General features: G+C 39.0%; 1 protein-coding gene across 1 annotated transcript in view; it reads left to right on the top strand.

Annotated features, from left to right (window-relative positions):
• STT3B (STT3 oligosaccharyltransferase complex catalytic subunit B) overlaps window positions 1-14060 on the top strand; it is a 48630-nt gene that overhangs the window by 16519 nt on the left and 18051 nt on the right. Inside the window, exons 2-5 of the mRNA XM_054991055.1 lie at window positions 1080-1188; window positions 3798-4085; window positions 8324-8389; window positions 13077-13176. Coding sequence (XP_054847030.1) covers window positions 1080-1188; window positions 3798-4085; window positions 8324-8389; window positions 13077-13176 — 563 coding nt within the window. The remainder of the gene's footprint in view (window positions 1-1079; window positions 1189-3797; window positions 4086-8323; window positions 8390-13076; window positions 13177-14060) is intronic.

Genomic DNA, 14060 nt, shown 5'->3' with positions numbered 1-14060 from the left:
CTGTCCTGATGGTCGGCGCTGCACTACTGGGCCATTATAAAGTATGTCATTATTTTCCTGACAACAACAATCACCCTGTGAGGTGGGTGGGGCTGAGAGAACTCCAGAGAGCTCTGACTAGCCCAAGGTAACCCAGCTGGCTTCAAGTGGAGGAGTGGGGAATCAAACTCAGTTCTCAAGATTAGAGTCTCGCACTCTTAAACCACTACACCAAACTGGGGGAGGGAAAAAGCTGGATTTGGGAGCAGATAATGATAGGTTGGCTGGTGTGTGGGAAGGAGAGAAGAAAGCAAGAAAAGAGAATAGAGTATAGGGACTTTCAGGGAGTGGAAAGAAGAAATAGTGGGGAAGGAGGAAATAAGTTGTCCCCAGCAAGATCCTGCAGCCCCCTCACTTGTCATTATCTAATGCTGTAATTTGTCTAAAATTAAAAATTTCATCCTACACATTTTGAGTATAACCTTGCCCTTTATTTCACTCTTTCCAGAAGGAAGAGAATTCATAGTTTTCTTTTCAATGCTGCTCGAAATTTCTCAATATTTTCAATAAAAAGAGAAAATCTTCAGATTTGCCTTGGGTCCAAATTCTCACCAAAGAGCCCTCATCCAGGGGATGCTTGAAGATATAAAACAGGAAAAACTCCAAAGAATCTAAAAGAATCAGGCAATAGGAATGTGGAAAAATGCCATGCCAATATATCTGCCAGTTATGAGATTGTCAGTAAACCTCCTAGTCCCCTATCCCTTACCCCAGAAGGATATTTGTTAAAAAATTAATTTGAAGTTAAAGCTGTGTATACTTCAGGTGTATTTTTAAACTGTTCTTATGTGCTTTCATGGTGTACTGTAAAGCACTAGTAGCAGGCTTTGTGGGACAGAAAAATGAAACATTGATTCAAAAGATGGACAAATGTTCAGCTTTAAATTTACTTGGAATTAAGTAGACTTTACAGTGCAGATCTATGACTGTTAACTTAGAAGCAAATTTCACAGTTCTTCAGTTTATTTGCAAGTACATGCTTGTAGAATAGCAGTCTAAATTACTAATGAGGAGTTATTAAAATGATTTTATGTTTCCAGGTTTAACTACAGATCAACACATCATCTTGCATCACATGGATTTTATGAATTCTTAAACTGGTTTGATGAAAGAGCATGGTATCCACTAGGAAGAATTGTAGGTGGAACTGTAAGTACCAGAAATAAATTTGATCGAGTCCTGTACCAAATGGGAAAAAAATTTAGGCTGGCATAGATGTCTTCTGTCATTTTTTCCCATGTGCTTTTTGGTATGTGTTTTCTGCTGTGCATTTTGTTTAATAACCAGTCAGAAAAATAATTGTGATGCATTTTAAAATGATTCAATATTTTTAGATGTTCAAGCAGTTTGAAATAAAGGTATTAACATACAACTTCTTTTGGATTTTTTAGATGTTTACTTGCAGTTTCTGGTTATTTTGCTTTGTAAGCAGCCAAGCTTTCGTATCTGTTATCTCTAAACAGATATGCATGCTGGCTATGTTTTTAACGTAAATGCGTACATTTTATTAATGGGGCTGTTTTGATATGAACCAATGCTTTAATAGTTATAGCAGGAAATATGAATGTCAAAATGGAAAATGTGATTTTAATCACTAACCAAAGATCCTTCCCCTCTTGTTAAAAGCTATGTGGATTATCAGAGGACCTGAACATTACTGTACACACTTAGTAACTAGTTTCCCAGTAGCTGTAGGACTGATACAAAGCTTTTTACATCTGAAAAGTAGCTTCATAAATTACTTGTCACTGGGTTTTCTCTGTTAGATTACTGATCTGTTTAAATGTTATTTTGCACCACCCTGATATGTCAGTTTTGTATACATAGAGAATGTTTTTGTGTGTGTGTAGACATTCAGATAGACTTGCAGCCTAAATTAGTGCCAGTCTAGCAACTGGTGCATCGTTGGAATCTGAACTATATAGTTTAGTTATTTCTGAATAACTGCCTAGCAAGATCAGCTTTGGGGCTGAGATATAGACAAAGACCCTTGAGATGACCAGACTTTTAAAAATCACATTACATATGTGATAGGTGACTTTTTCTGAGACCCAAGCAATACTTTCTTGACTCTGGAAAGGGAGCAATGGTTAAGGAATCACTGGGTGCAGTCATTCTTGTACAACCTGCATTGTGGTAGATATAGTATAAATTCCCCTTTTCCTTCCTCCAGAATTGGCAGATGGAAATTCCTTATCCAGTTGATTAGAGCAAAAATGGCATCATAGAAGCAAGTGAAGTGGTGGGTGGCAGCATGGTAGTGGCCACCATTTTTAAAAATCTTACTAGAATGACCAGGCTGGGGTAGTTGTGAGGCCTACAAAGATGTGGACAAAATGAGTGCTTCTTTTTTTGCTTTGAAAGCTAGAAGGCTCCAGTATACCCCATTACTGGGATTTTTATTATGCCCCCTACTGGAATGAAAATTCACATAATTAGAATTTTAGTTTTGCGTAACAGCTATTCTTTGGTGTTCCTGCTCCCATTCTCACCATCCTTAAAGGTGACCAAGAGTGGGTGAAACCAGGTTAGTCCCCATTGGTACATTTCAGATTCATGTATTAATTCAGCATCTCAGACTGCTTTAACAGTTGTCCTGTTTGCTTTTTCCAAGCCCTTTCCTCATCCACTATATGTCCACTTGGATTAAAGTGGTTTCATGGAAGAAGTGATAGAAGGAAGCTGAGTCAGCCCTCACAAAGGTCAAATTCTCACTTGGCATGTGTGAGAAATTTTTGAACACAGTAATTTTGATTTACTAAGGGATAACTCATTATGGTTCTGAGTCCATCCTTGAAATTCAGAAATTTTTTTAGTTGCATGTATTGCTTATATGATACAAATCCTGCTTGGCTATAGCTGCTAAACAAGATATTTGGTATTGTTGGTAGTTTAAACTAGAGATGGGCACGACACGAACCACAAAAAAACCGAATCATGAGGTTCGTGGTTCATGAGTTTTCACAAATCAGGAACCACAAACTGGCATGAACTAGGGCAAGTTTATGAACCAGGTCATGGTTCGTGGGTTTAAATGCCCCTTTCCGGCCGCTTAGCAACAGCAGGGAAAGGGGCATTTGACAGTTTAAGGGACCCTTTCCTACCTTGCAAATGGCAGGTCCCTTTAAACTATCAGCTGGCAGGCAGTGGGGGGATTCCCCCCCTCGCCGCCTGCTAGCTGATAGTTTAAAGGGACCTGCCGCTTGCAAGAGGCAGGGCCCTTTAAACTGCCCAAACCCTAGCCCCAGCCCCACACTTACCTTGCCCTGCAGGCCCATGGCATCCTCCCCAGCATCCTCCCCCTCCTCCCGTGAGGGGTGGGAAGGCCATTTTTGGCTTCCTCTGCCACCCTGCGGGCACACGCAACAGCGGAAGAGGCCAAAAACAGCCTTCCCGCCCCTCGCGGAAGGACACCGTGGGCCTGCAGGGCAAGGTAAGACTGGGGGTGTGGGGGCTGGGGTTTGGGCAGTTTAAAGGGCCCTGCTGCTTGCAAGCAGCAGGAGAAGTTTATATGCCCCTTTAATAGTTCAAAAGTTTAAACTGCCCCTTTAATATGACCCAAACAAACCAGTAGACCAGTTTGTGGAAACAAGTTTCCGCGAACCACGAACCGGCCTAGTTTGTGCGGGTTTTTTGGGTCGTAATTCGATTCGTGCCCATCTCTAGTTTAAACATGTTAGTGATGCCACAGTGTCTTCTGTGGGAGTTCAGGATGTATCTTCAGTTTGCAGTATGATTTTTCTCTCTCTTTCTTTCAGGTATACCCAGGGCTGATGGTGACAGCAGGCCTTATACATTGGATTTTAAATATGCTTAACATAACAGTCCACATAAGAGATGTATGTGTGTTTCTAGCACCAGTTTTTAGCGGCCTTACATCAATTTCTACTTTCCTGCTCACCAGAGAACTGTGGAACCAGGGAGCAGGGCTTTTAGCTGCCTGTTTTATTGCGATAGTACCAGGTTACATATCACGATCAGTGGCGGGATCTTTTGACAATGAAGGGATAGCTATTTTTGCACTGCAGTTCACATATTATTTGTGGGTAAGTAACTGTGCATGTTGTTTACCACATTTAACATTTTATCTTTAAAACTGTTTTTGAATCTTTAGATTTCTTTCTAGTAGTCAGTAGAAAAAAATGGTAAGAACAACTATTGGGTAAAATTTGGTATTGCTATAGATCCCCCTGCCCTTTCAAACAGAAAAGGTTGTATTTTTCTATGCCAAAGACCTTTGAGTAAATGAAACAATTCATATCTGTGGCCTGAGTATTTTCTTCTTTTCATATTGGAGTCATGGCAAAGGCTAAATGATTCTACTAGGCATTTGCAAAGAATCTGTCAAATAGATGAGAGGACTAAGAACGATAAATGTCACAAATTAAACGGTCATATGGCTAAGTTTAGTATTATATAACAATTAAGTCACACTCAATACATCACTTTTAAAAAAATTTGCAGTGTTTTGCTGGTGATTTAATGGGCCTTCAGTTGCTCTGTTTTGTATACAAAACATGGATTCTTATATGGGTATATATGTATCTGTACACTGTAAATTGTACTGTAACTAGGAATCTTGATTTTATATAGGCTATATGGAATAGTATTCTGACCAATCTCATTAACTCTCATAAGGTAAGCAGGGTTGGCCTTGGTTAGTAATTGGATGGGAGACCTCTAAAGAAGACCAGGGTTGCTATGTCGAGGCAGGCAGTGGAAACCACCTCTCTTAATCTCTTGCCTCAAAACCCCAACAGGGGTCGCCATAAATCAGCTATGATTTGAGGGTATTTTTCACCACCACATGGAATAGAAGAAAGAAGTTATACATTAGGCAAAACAACTTGAAACTGCACACAGCTATTATAAGGTAGAAATGAGATCATGAGGTGAGCTGCTGAATGTTATATAATTAGAATAATCATACTGCCCCCATTCACCCTCTTTCACAGATCAGAAGGAAAATCTTGATTGTAAACTGGCCCTCAGAAAATTTTGAATGAGCCTGATCCTGTGGTCTCCTGCCTTGTTTGTTGCTGCAGAAGTTAAAAGGTATGGCCACGATGAAGCCAAAGTTAAGCACTTTTAGGCCCCATTAATTGCAATGAGAGAGCCAAACTCATGCTTAAATCTCCCATTAAAATCAGTGAGACTTAAAAGTGCTTAACTTTGCCTGGATTGTGCCCTTAGGCAGCGTAGTAAGCAAAACAATGGCTTTTAGCTGTTGATGACTTCTGAACAAAGGCAGTGCTTCACATTATGACTGTTGGTATTGCACTTGTCTTTTCTGCAACACGTGCACGCAGTTCATATTTTGCTTCCATATCTTATGCATGTGCTGTGGATCACAGGTGTAATGTCACTAATAATTCCAATGTCTAGTACTGACCTAAAAGAATCTGCAGGTTATATAATTAACCTGTTTTTTCAGGAAATCATAAAATGTGTTTCATTGATGTTTCGTCAGCTTGAGCAATCTGAGAACAAATTCACAAAGCAGGAATCATCAACCATTATTAATGAAATAAAATTCATAGCAGAAATTAGAGCTATGTAGTTTCAAGGCCAGTATTTCTGAACTTTGGCAAAGAACACATGAATGCAGTAATCCTTTAATATAAAACTCTTAAAAGCAATCTGATGGAGTAATGTTGACACTATAAGAGAGTGTTTTTGTTTTTCTTATGCGTGAAATTCTGGTGAAATTTCTGGTGAAATTCAAGTGAGAGCCTGCAGTGGTGACCATAGGTAATTGTTAAGGTGCCAAACATTATTATGGAGAGCACTACCAGCCCAATCTGTGACACAAGTGTGAAGCAAAATATGAATCTGAAAATATTCACATTAAAATAGAGGTGGACAACTTGCGTCATCATGACCTTGTAGCATGGACCATACAGCTTACTTAAATGTTTTACATTAATTTCTAAACAAGATGGATATCCTGCCTTATCATGGCCAAGAAAAATCTCACTTGCATTACCGTTTCTGATGTCCTTCTTAAAGCTTAGTTTCATGAGATGATGAACTAAAATATTGACTGAACTGAGGGCCTTATTGTGTGTTACAGACACATACATATAAAACAACCAAGCAGCCATTACTTTAAGAAACTGTTTCAGAATAGGATAACACACAGATATGTGAGGTTATTTATTTTTCCATGGAAAATTGTCCATTTCTAAAGATTCATTGTTTCAAAAAATCAGTTATAATGAATGGATGCCATTGCCAGTACAATATTGGCTGAGAGTGGCAGTTTCAAAGTTGTTAATGCTTCTTATCCTTAGGAATTGCTTGTTTTATTTATTTGTGGATGGGGAGATAAAATCACAGATACATATAATAATCCAAATAAAAATCTAGTCATGAATTCACCTAAAGCGAGAGCTAAAATTCTTATTTGTCTATAGCTGCTCTCGCATAGTGGGATGTTGACATCACAGGTCTGATACAAAATGGTTAAGTAATGCAAGTGATGGCACAGAGATTGGCTGTGTAACTGTGGTGCCCAGTGTGACCTCCATAGAAGAGAATTAATTTCTATTGAAAGAGATGAGTCAACAGACTTACCCACTTTATATCGCGCACATTTCTTTGGGTGTGCTAAAATTAGTATGTCAACAATTTTCAGTGCCTTTCGGGGTTTTTTAGTTATCTAGACAATTTAAGGGAAGTATATATTATATTGTCTTTACATTTTTACAGATATTATTACAATTTTTTAAAAATTCAACATAAAGCTCTGAATTGGTCTTACGATAACAGTTAAGCCACACTTCTTTGATCCCCTCCTCCAAAATAAGGTATTTTAGTTCAGGTGTTTGTTCCTATTGGGACATAAAATTAATATGGATGCTTTTAAAATTTTGCTTATAAATGAACTAAGTCCATTAATCAGATTGTGCTCTTTGTAGGGCATTGTAAAATTTTCCCTTCCGTATCTTTTTGAAAAACATACATCACTAATGACTTAGAGTACACAAGTGGGGGTTATGGGATGCTTACCCTTTCCTTGCAGCCGGAGATGGTCTTAGTGATGCTAGCATGCTGGGCAGAAATCCAGCATGGGGCCCCAGAATCACTGCCACCCCCCAACTGGCCCCTCCTGCTGAGGCCAGCAAAGGGTGGCCCTTGCCACATGTAAGGCAGATGGGAGCCACTGCTGCCAAGATGACTACCTGAACCTCAGTCTGGGTGGGCACAGATGCCTGTTGCTACAGGTGGGCAGCCTGACCCCTGAATGGGATAGGTATGAGTAGCAGTGTCCTCCCCTTTCATCAGGAGTGGGACTGTGATCACACACACCCCTCAGCATGGGGCCTTGGGCAGCTTCCCTTGTTGGCCATTGGGTGAGACTGCCCTGCTTGCTGCTACTGCTGTGCTTCAAATTATTTCCCCCAACTATTTCCCCTCCCTCAGATCTGCTTTTTACTCTTCAGAGTTCCACAAACATTTCCCCCCTTAAATATGCATTTGGAATCCCTTCGGAATGCTATTAAAGAGGTGATTTGAAACAGCAAACCATTAGATCCTAATGATTAGGACATGAAAAAATAAAGCCCCTGCATTCCAGTCACTTACTGCTCTAAATCATCCATATAAATAGCTTTTTAAAAAACAAAACAGATTCATTTCAAGTGTCTTTGGTCTCTATACATTGAAACATACTATGCAGGTTTTGACTTGTTTGCTTGATAGTAAATAGCAAATGTTTAATCAAACCTAAAGAAGTTTTAACATTTTAAAATCGTTTATGGAGTTTTGATAGCTATATGGTGAAATTATACCATAAAAGCTGGGCATCTGTTTGAGCTGTAAAATAGGCAAGAATACAGCTTCCTATTTCAATATCTGATGGAAGGGTTCTTTTTAAATAGTTTCCGTCTGTCAAAATTCAAATGGCATCTCATTTAGCAGAGTTTGGCCATTACAATAGTGTGTCATGAGTCCACCAGAAGTTTTGCATCATAGATACACACAAGCCAGGCATTTTGCTAATTTGCTCCATTAAAGAGGAGATAATGCAGTATCTTCACTCCATATTAAGCTGCCCCAGTTCGAAGTTGGAACCCACTTATTGAGATAATATGACTGTGAACTGAATTGGACTTTTAACTATGTTGCACTGATCAGCCTTTTTTAGGGAATCTTAATGGGGAAAAATGTAAAGCCATTGTGTAGTTCGTATCCCTTTCTTACTGCTGCTTACCTTTTCATTTGTATGACAATTTTTTATTTCATTGTTTTTTACTTGTAATATAACTTGACTACTTTTTAGGTGAAGTCTGTGAAAACTGGGTCAGTCTTCTGGACAATATGCTGCTGCCTATCCTACTTTTACATGGTAGGTGAATTCCTAAATTACACATTCACTTCTTCATTTAAAGTTATCCATGCAAGTTCATTTTTTATTGACACAGTATAATAGCATTTATTAATCATATTTAAAGTCTAGAACATTCTTCATAGTAGGTAAAAACTGTAAGTATATTGGCTGTTGTTTGAAAATGCTATCTTTATATTGTTTCAGCTCACAACAGCTGACCTTCAGGTTTATTCTTTCATTATGATGGTATGTTTAAAAGGTTTTGTGTCTTTAAAGTTGGCATGCATCGTAGGAGCATCTTAGAACCTCCATATACATAGGCAGCATACCTCTGAATACCAGTGCTAGAAGCCACATCAGAGGAAGGCCTTGGGTCTCCATACGCATTTGTTTGACTATCCAGGGCAACTGGTTGGCTGCTGTATGAAACAGTAAACTGGATTAGATGGACCACTGGTCTGATTCAGAAGGTTCTTATGAACAATGTCTTGTACATCTAGGTGCTCTCTCTGAATTAAGCAGACAACTTCAGAGGAATATGAAAATAAATAATATGCTTCAAGAACATGGGAATGTCTCTCCCCAGGATCTGAAGTCAATTTTTTAAGCAACCCTCCATAATCATAGAGATGGGATAACTTGTAAAATCTTATACTGTTATCCTCCGATGAGAGTTATATTTCCTCTACATTTTTCACTTAATAATTTTTTTTCTGATCCATTTTGGGCATACTTCATAGACACTGAATGTATCCTTTGGTATTACTAGATCTTTGGGTGACCTTCGGCACTAATTACATTTTACAAAGCTACCTAAGGGATTTTATGAAGATGGAAGGCTCTGTCTGAGGTGGTTCCAGTTTTCCTCGCTAAGCTGTTTCAGAAAGCAGTGTTAGGCTGCTGCTGTTCTGTCTTGTAGAAATCATTATTCAGGGTACCCTTTGCTCCTACCCTGACACAAATGCTGTTTCAAGTTTGCTTAATAGGACGAAGTTATTACATGGAAATCATTTGATGGAGGTTTGATTTTTAAAATATTAGATCAATTCACACTAGCAATCGCTGTTTGTTTATAATATTTGTATCCTGTTATTTTCCCCCAAAGGTCCAAAAATGCTTAATGACATGAATACTAACAATACATCATATCAACAATACATTTCCAAATAAATAATACTGATTAGCTCTTCAAAATCCTCCCAAATACATCATAGAGAAACCCAATCAAATTAAAACAGCTTTTCATTCACTCTGGGAGGCCATTCTAGGATTAGCACCACAGCAGAAAAAGCTTGAGCTAAGAAAGATTATACACTATGGGGGAAAGGGGAATTGCAAGCAGAAGGTGGCTCCAATAACACAGTTGGTACAGGAAGAGATGGTCTTTCAGATATGTGGATCCCAGATCATGAAGGGGGATTTTAAAGTAAAAACAAACAGTTTAATTCCAAAAACAATCAATTAACAAGGAAGTTGCTTCAGAATATGAGTAATACGTTCTTGATAGCTAACCCAAGTTACAAACTAGCAGCTGCTTTTTGTACAGATCAACAGAATAAAGGGAGGGAGGTTGAAAACGGCATAGTAGGCAAAAGCCATATAGCAACAGCACTAACATGTTTCTCAGATAATAAGCCTGTGTCCAGAAACACCTCTAAAGTTTTATATCATGTGTGGAACTCAGTCTTATCTAAGGTAAGTACATTTTTCCCTCCAAAAAAAAGAGTTGCCAACTAGCAGCATCTTGTCTGGACTAAGCTTCAGTTTGTTCTGCCTTAGCTACTTAACAGTAGTCTCTAGGCATTTGTTGTAGACCAAAGCAGCAGCTTTTGGGGACATAAAGAAATATAGACCTGGGTGTCATCAGCATATTGCTGATGCACAAAGCTCCAATTGATCTCATTCAAAACATAAATACACATATACATATTAAACAGCATTGCTCACAACACTGAGCCTTTTGGAGCTCCTCAGGACAGGATTCAAACTGATGATTTTGCATCTCTGCATCCATGTGGGGGAGGGGAGTGATTCAGAGATGCAAAATCATCACCTCAGAGAATTGTTGGTAATCTTTCTCATGGCTTTCCCTAGGGATCCAAATTGTAGGTCATGTGTTTTACAACTCCAAGATATTTTCAGTGTATGTCAACAAAAGCAACCTGAACCTATCCATAAAATTCTGACAAGCAAATGAGTTCAACCCCTCTAGTGCAGGGTCCAGTTTGGCAGCTGAATTGTATCAGATGAGACTTTGTCAGCCAACCACCTTGGAAAAAATGTCAAACAACCAAACATTCAGACCGTGACAATGGTTGAATCTCCCTAATGAACACGTAGCCGTGAGATCACAAATTTACCTGCTCAGTACAGAAAAGAAGATAGTGTGTATGTCCTTCATACATTGAGCCTAAAGCAACCTCTGCTATTGCCATGTTGGCCATGAAGTCCTGAGCTTGTCCTGACAAGGTAGATTTGGCATGGATAGTGAAGATTTTTAGAACTCAATCAATCAAAGGGTTTATTACGGTCACAAGACCAGCCAAGTAAGATACAGATAAAAAGAACAGTTTTTAAATACTTAAAATGGGTAAATACATAAAAGATAAAATCATATATATGTATATATATTTAACAGTAAAAACTCACTCACTTCGTTAATTCACTTCCCAGCAATTGACATTTCCTTCGTCAAATGATACTGCTTTCTGAGTGCTGTCACACAGAATTTTGCAGCTGCGTAAGATACAGTTCTCTGGCTATCCTCTAAAAGATATACCCGAAGGGTTTTGGGACTAAAATCCATGTAATACTCTAATGGTTTAAATCTATAGAGTAGTGGGATAATTAATTGTATTAATTTTTAGAATTGTCAACCTAGATGAGGGACAAAAAGATGAAGGATGAACATTTTTTTGTTGAGGGACAAAAAAAGTCTTCACCCACTAGAGGAAGAAAGTGGCAGAAGGGGACAGACAAATATCAATGAGGAGAGAGTTTTGGTGCCACAGTGGAAAAAGCCACTCCCAAGTTGCCACCTGCTCAGGCTCTGAAAGTGGGGGCACATGAGGCAGGGCCTTGGAAGATGACCTTAGCAGTTAAGAATTATATGGGAGTAGGTGGTTGTTCTGGTATTCTGCTCCCAAGCAGTTTATGCTAATCTAATGGCAAACTGGATGTATGATAAACTATCAGGAACCTCTAGCTACTCCTGAAAGCTAACATAAGGTACATAAAATCAAAGCTGGCATGTCACCTGTGGGAACCTGTTGAAGGAGAGAGGCTCATGGAAGAGTACAACCCCTTCCCCTCCCCCTTTTTGGGTTGGTGAAAATCCATGTGCCCAGTTGGAACAAATTGAGAGAGAACAATATTGAAAGATTGATCTGTCCAGGTTTCAGTCAAGCATGCTAGGTCTGCCTGGTCCTCTAAGATGAGGTGATGAATTATTGAGGTCTAATTTTTCAGAGACCTGATATTGCACAACATCAAGCTTGAGATAAAGGGCTTGAGAAACCAGTGAAGCACAGCTCAGAATAGGAAGAAGACCAGACAAGTGACAAGCACCTCCATGTTTCCTCACACTCCTCTCAACCCTGTGCACCTGATAAGAAAATCAGATGAAATAACTAGTTGAAACTACTTCCAGAAACACAGATAAGTACCTTTACCTACCCTCCATTCAACACCAGCCACACTTAGACATGGGCCTCCATGCTGGAAGGATGTGCCAGAGAGGTAAAGCCCTCTTGAGCTGTCTGTGGCAGAATGAAACAAAGTGGACTAGCTTGGTTTGAAAGTGCCAGCTAATGGCCACTCGCTACAGCCAGCAGATGTTGCTGTTCCATTCAGGGTGGGAGCTTTCTGCCACCTCATCCATGGCAGTATTATGTCCTGAAGCTGAGTGTCCCAGCAAGTAGGCAGCCCAAGGAGAGTTAAAACACAAACGTAACATTGTGGAACAGAGATGTCACAAGTTCCCTCTCTCACCAGTGTGAGAGGGCATTATATGTGGCCTGGCCTATCCATCAGCAGAAGGAACAAGAAGGCTGAGCTATCCATGCCAAATGAACGTATTAACAATGTATTTTAAAGATACTTTTACTTCTTGCCATATCTTGCCATGACTTCTAACTTTTTAAAGAATGAAATCGTGATGACTCTGAGCGGCTCCATTTCATCTTTGTAAAGGTGCTGAGGACTGGGGTGACAAATACACACACACAGGTGGCTTGGTTGCTATCTCTTTAAGGCTGTTTATATAAACAACATTTGTATACCATGTTTGAATCCTGACCATGCCATGGAAGCTTACTAGATGACGTAGAACCAGCCTCACACATTCAGCTTAGCCTACCTCACAGGGTGGTTGTAAGGATAAAATGGAGAGGAGAACAATTAAAGCTGCTTTTGGGTCCTCATTAGGAATCCCAAAGTAAATATATGAATAAATAAATCCAACCTACTTTGTGTATGGTTCTTATTTCTTCCTGAAATGTTTGTTGCTTGGTTAATATAGACTCTTAAAAAAACACTGGTAGATGGATCTTCCTACCATGTGTCCCTTGGAATATGCAACATGGTCATCATTAGTGTTTATGTACAAAATTACATTGACTATTACTGAAAATGTGTGTTCTCTGATTCTTACAATTTAGCAGTTTACAGCTCTCTTGTTTAGTTATGTTTTATTCATTTCTCACAGGTCTCTGCATGGGGTGGTTATGTTTTCATCATCAATCTTATTCCGCTGCATGTATTTGTGCTACTGTTGATGCAAAGATACAGCAGGAGGGTCTACATAGGTGAGTGTTCTGGGTGAAAACTGCTTTTTATTCTGTCCTTTTCTTGGATTGTGAAATTAAGTTTTGTGATTAACTTTGTCCAGTCATATGCAGTACACTGATCTTTGAACAGAACAAGTTGATTTCTTCTGATCTGTTAATCCCATGCATTACTGCATTACTTCCAAACTCAGGTGGGCTTTTCTTATTCTCCCAACAGCATCAGTCACATTTAATTGGCTTTAAGATGGACTTTTTGCAGAAATCTATGCAACCTTGTTGCTTGTTCCCTTTGTGAGAAGGGCTGTTCATAAAGACCAAATCAGCTCCTGGTCATATTTAAGACAGTGATCTATTTTGCCATCATTGTCTTTCACAACCTTTGTTTGGCGGCTTTATTGGCTGGAGCTTGCAAACAGGTAATGCTTACAGAGTAGAAGAGTGTTTGCCCCATAACTAGTACAATAAGTTTGAACAAATAACCAGAATTGGGTCAATCCCTTTATACTTTACAGACTGACCAGTATAATAAGTGAAGCAAATTCAAATACACATTTGGCTTTCTGTCATAAAACATCAAAAACCTATGTAACGTATTTATTGTTTTTCCTAAGCATTCATACACTATTAAAAAGGTTAATGGGGCATAATATAATTAGTCTAGCACTTATTCAGGATCATTTAACATTCACAGAGCTTTTCCGTAAAGCCAGGAATGGACTTTTTATAGCTTTAGTGAATGAATAGAGTTGGGCATCTATTTGACCTACTTGGCATCATAACTACAATGCTGACTAAACTCCTGCTGACTGCTCATGCATATTTGATGCAAAGTTATTGATGTTGACATCCATATGACTTCTTTTGAGTCAATTTTGGAATATTACAAGAGCCTGCTGTAAATG

This window comes from Eublepharis macularius, chromosome 11, assembly GCF_028583425.1.
Source record: "Eublepharis macularius isolate TG4126 chromosome 11, MPM_Emac_v1.0, whole genome shotgun sequence".
Classification (NCBI taxonomy): Eukaryota; Metazoa; Chordata; class Lepidosauria; order Squamata; family Eublepharidae; genus Eublepharis; species Eublepharis macularius.
Note: the sequence above shows the minus strand (reverse complement) of the source record. Positions and strands in the feature narration are given on the sequence as shown.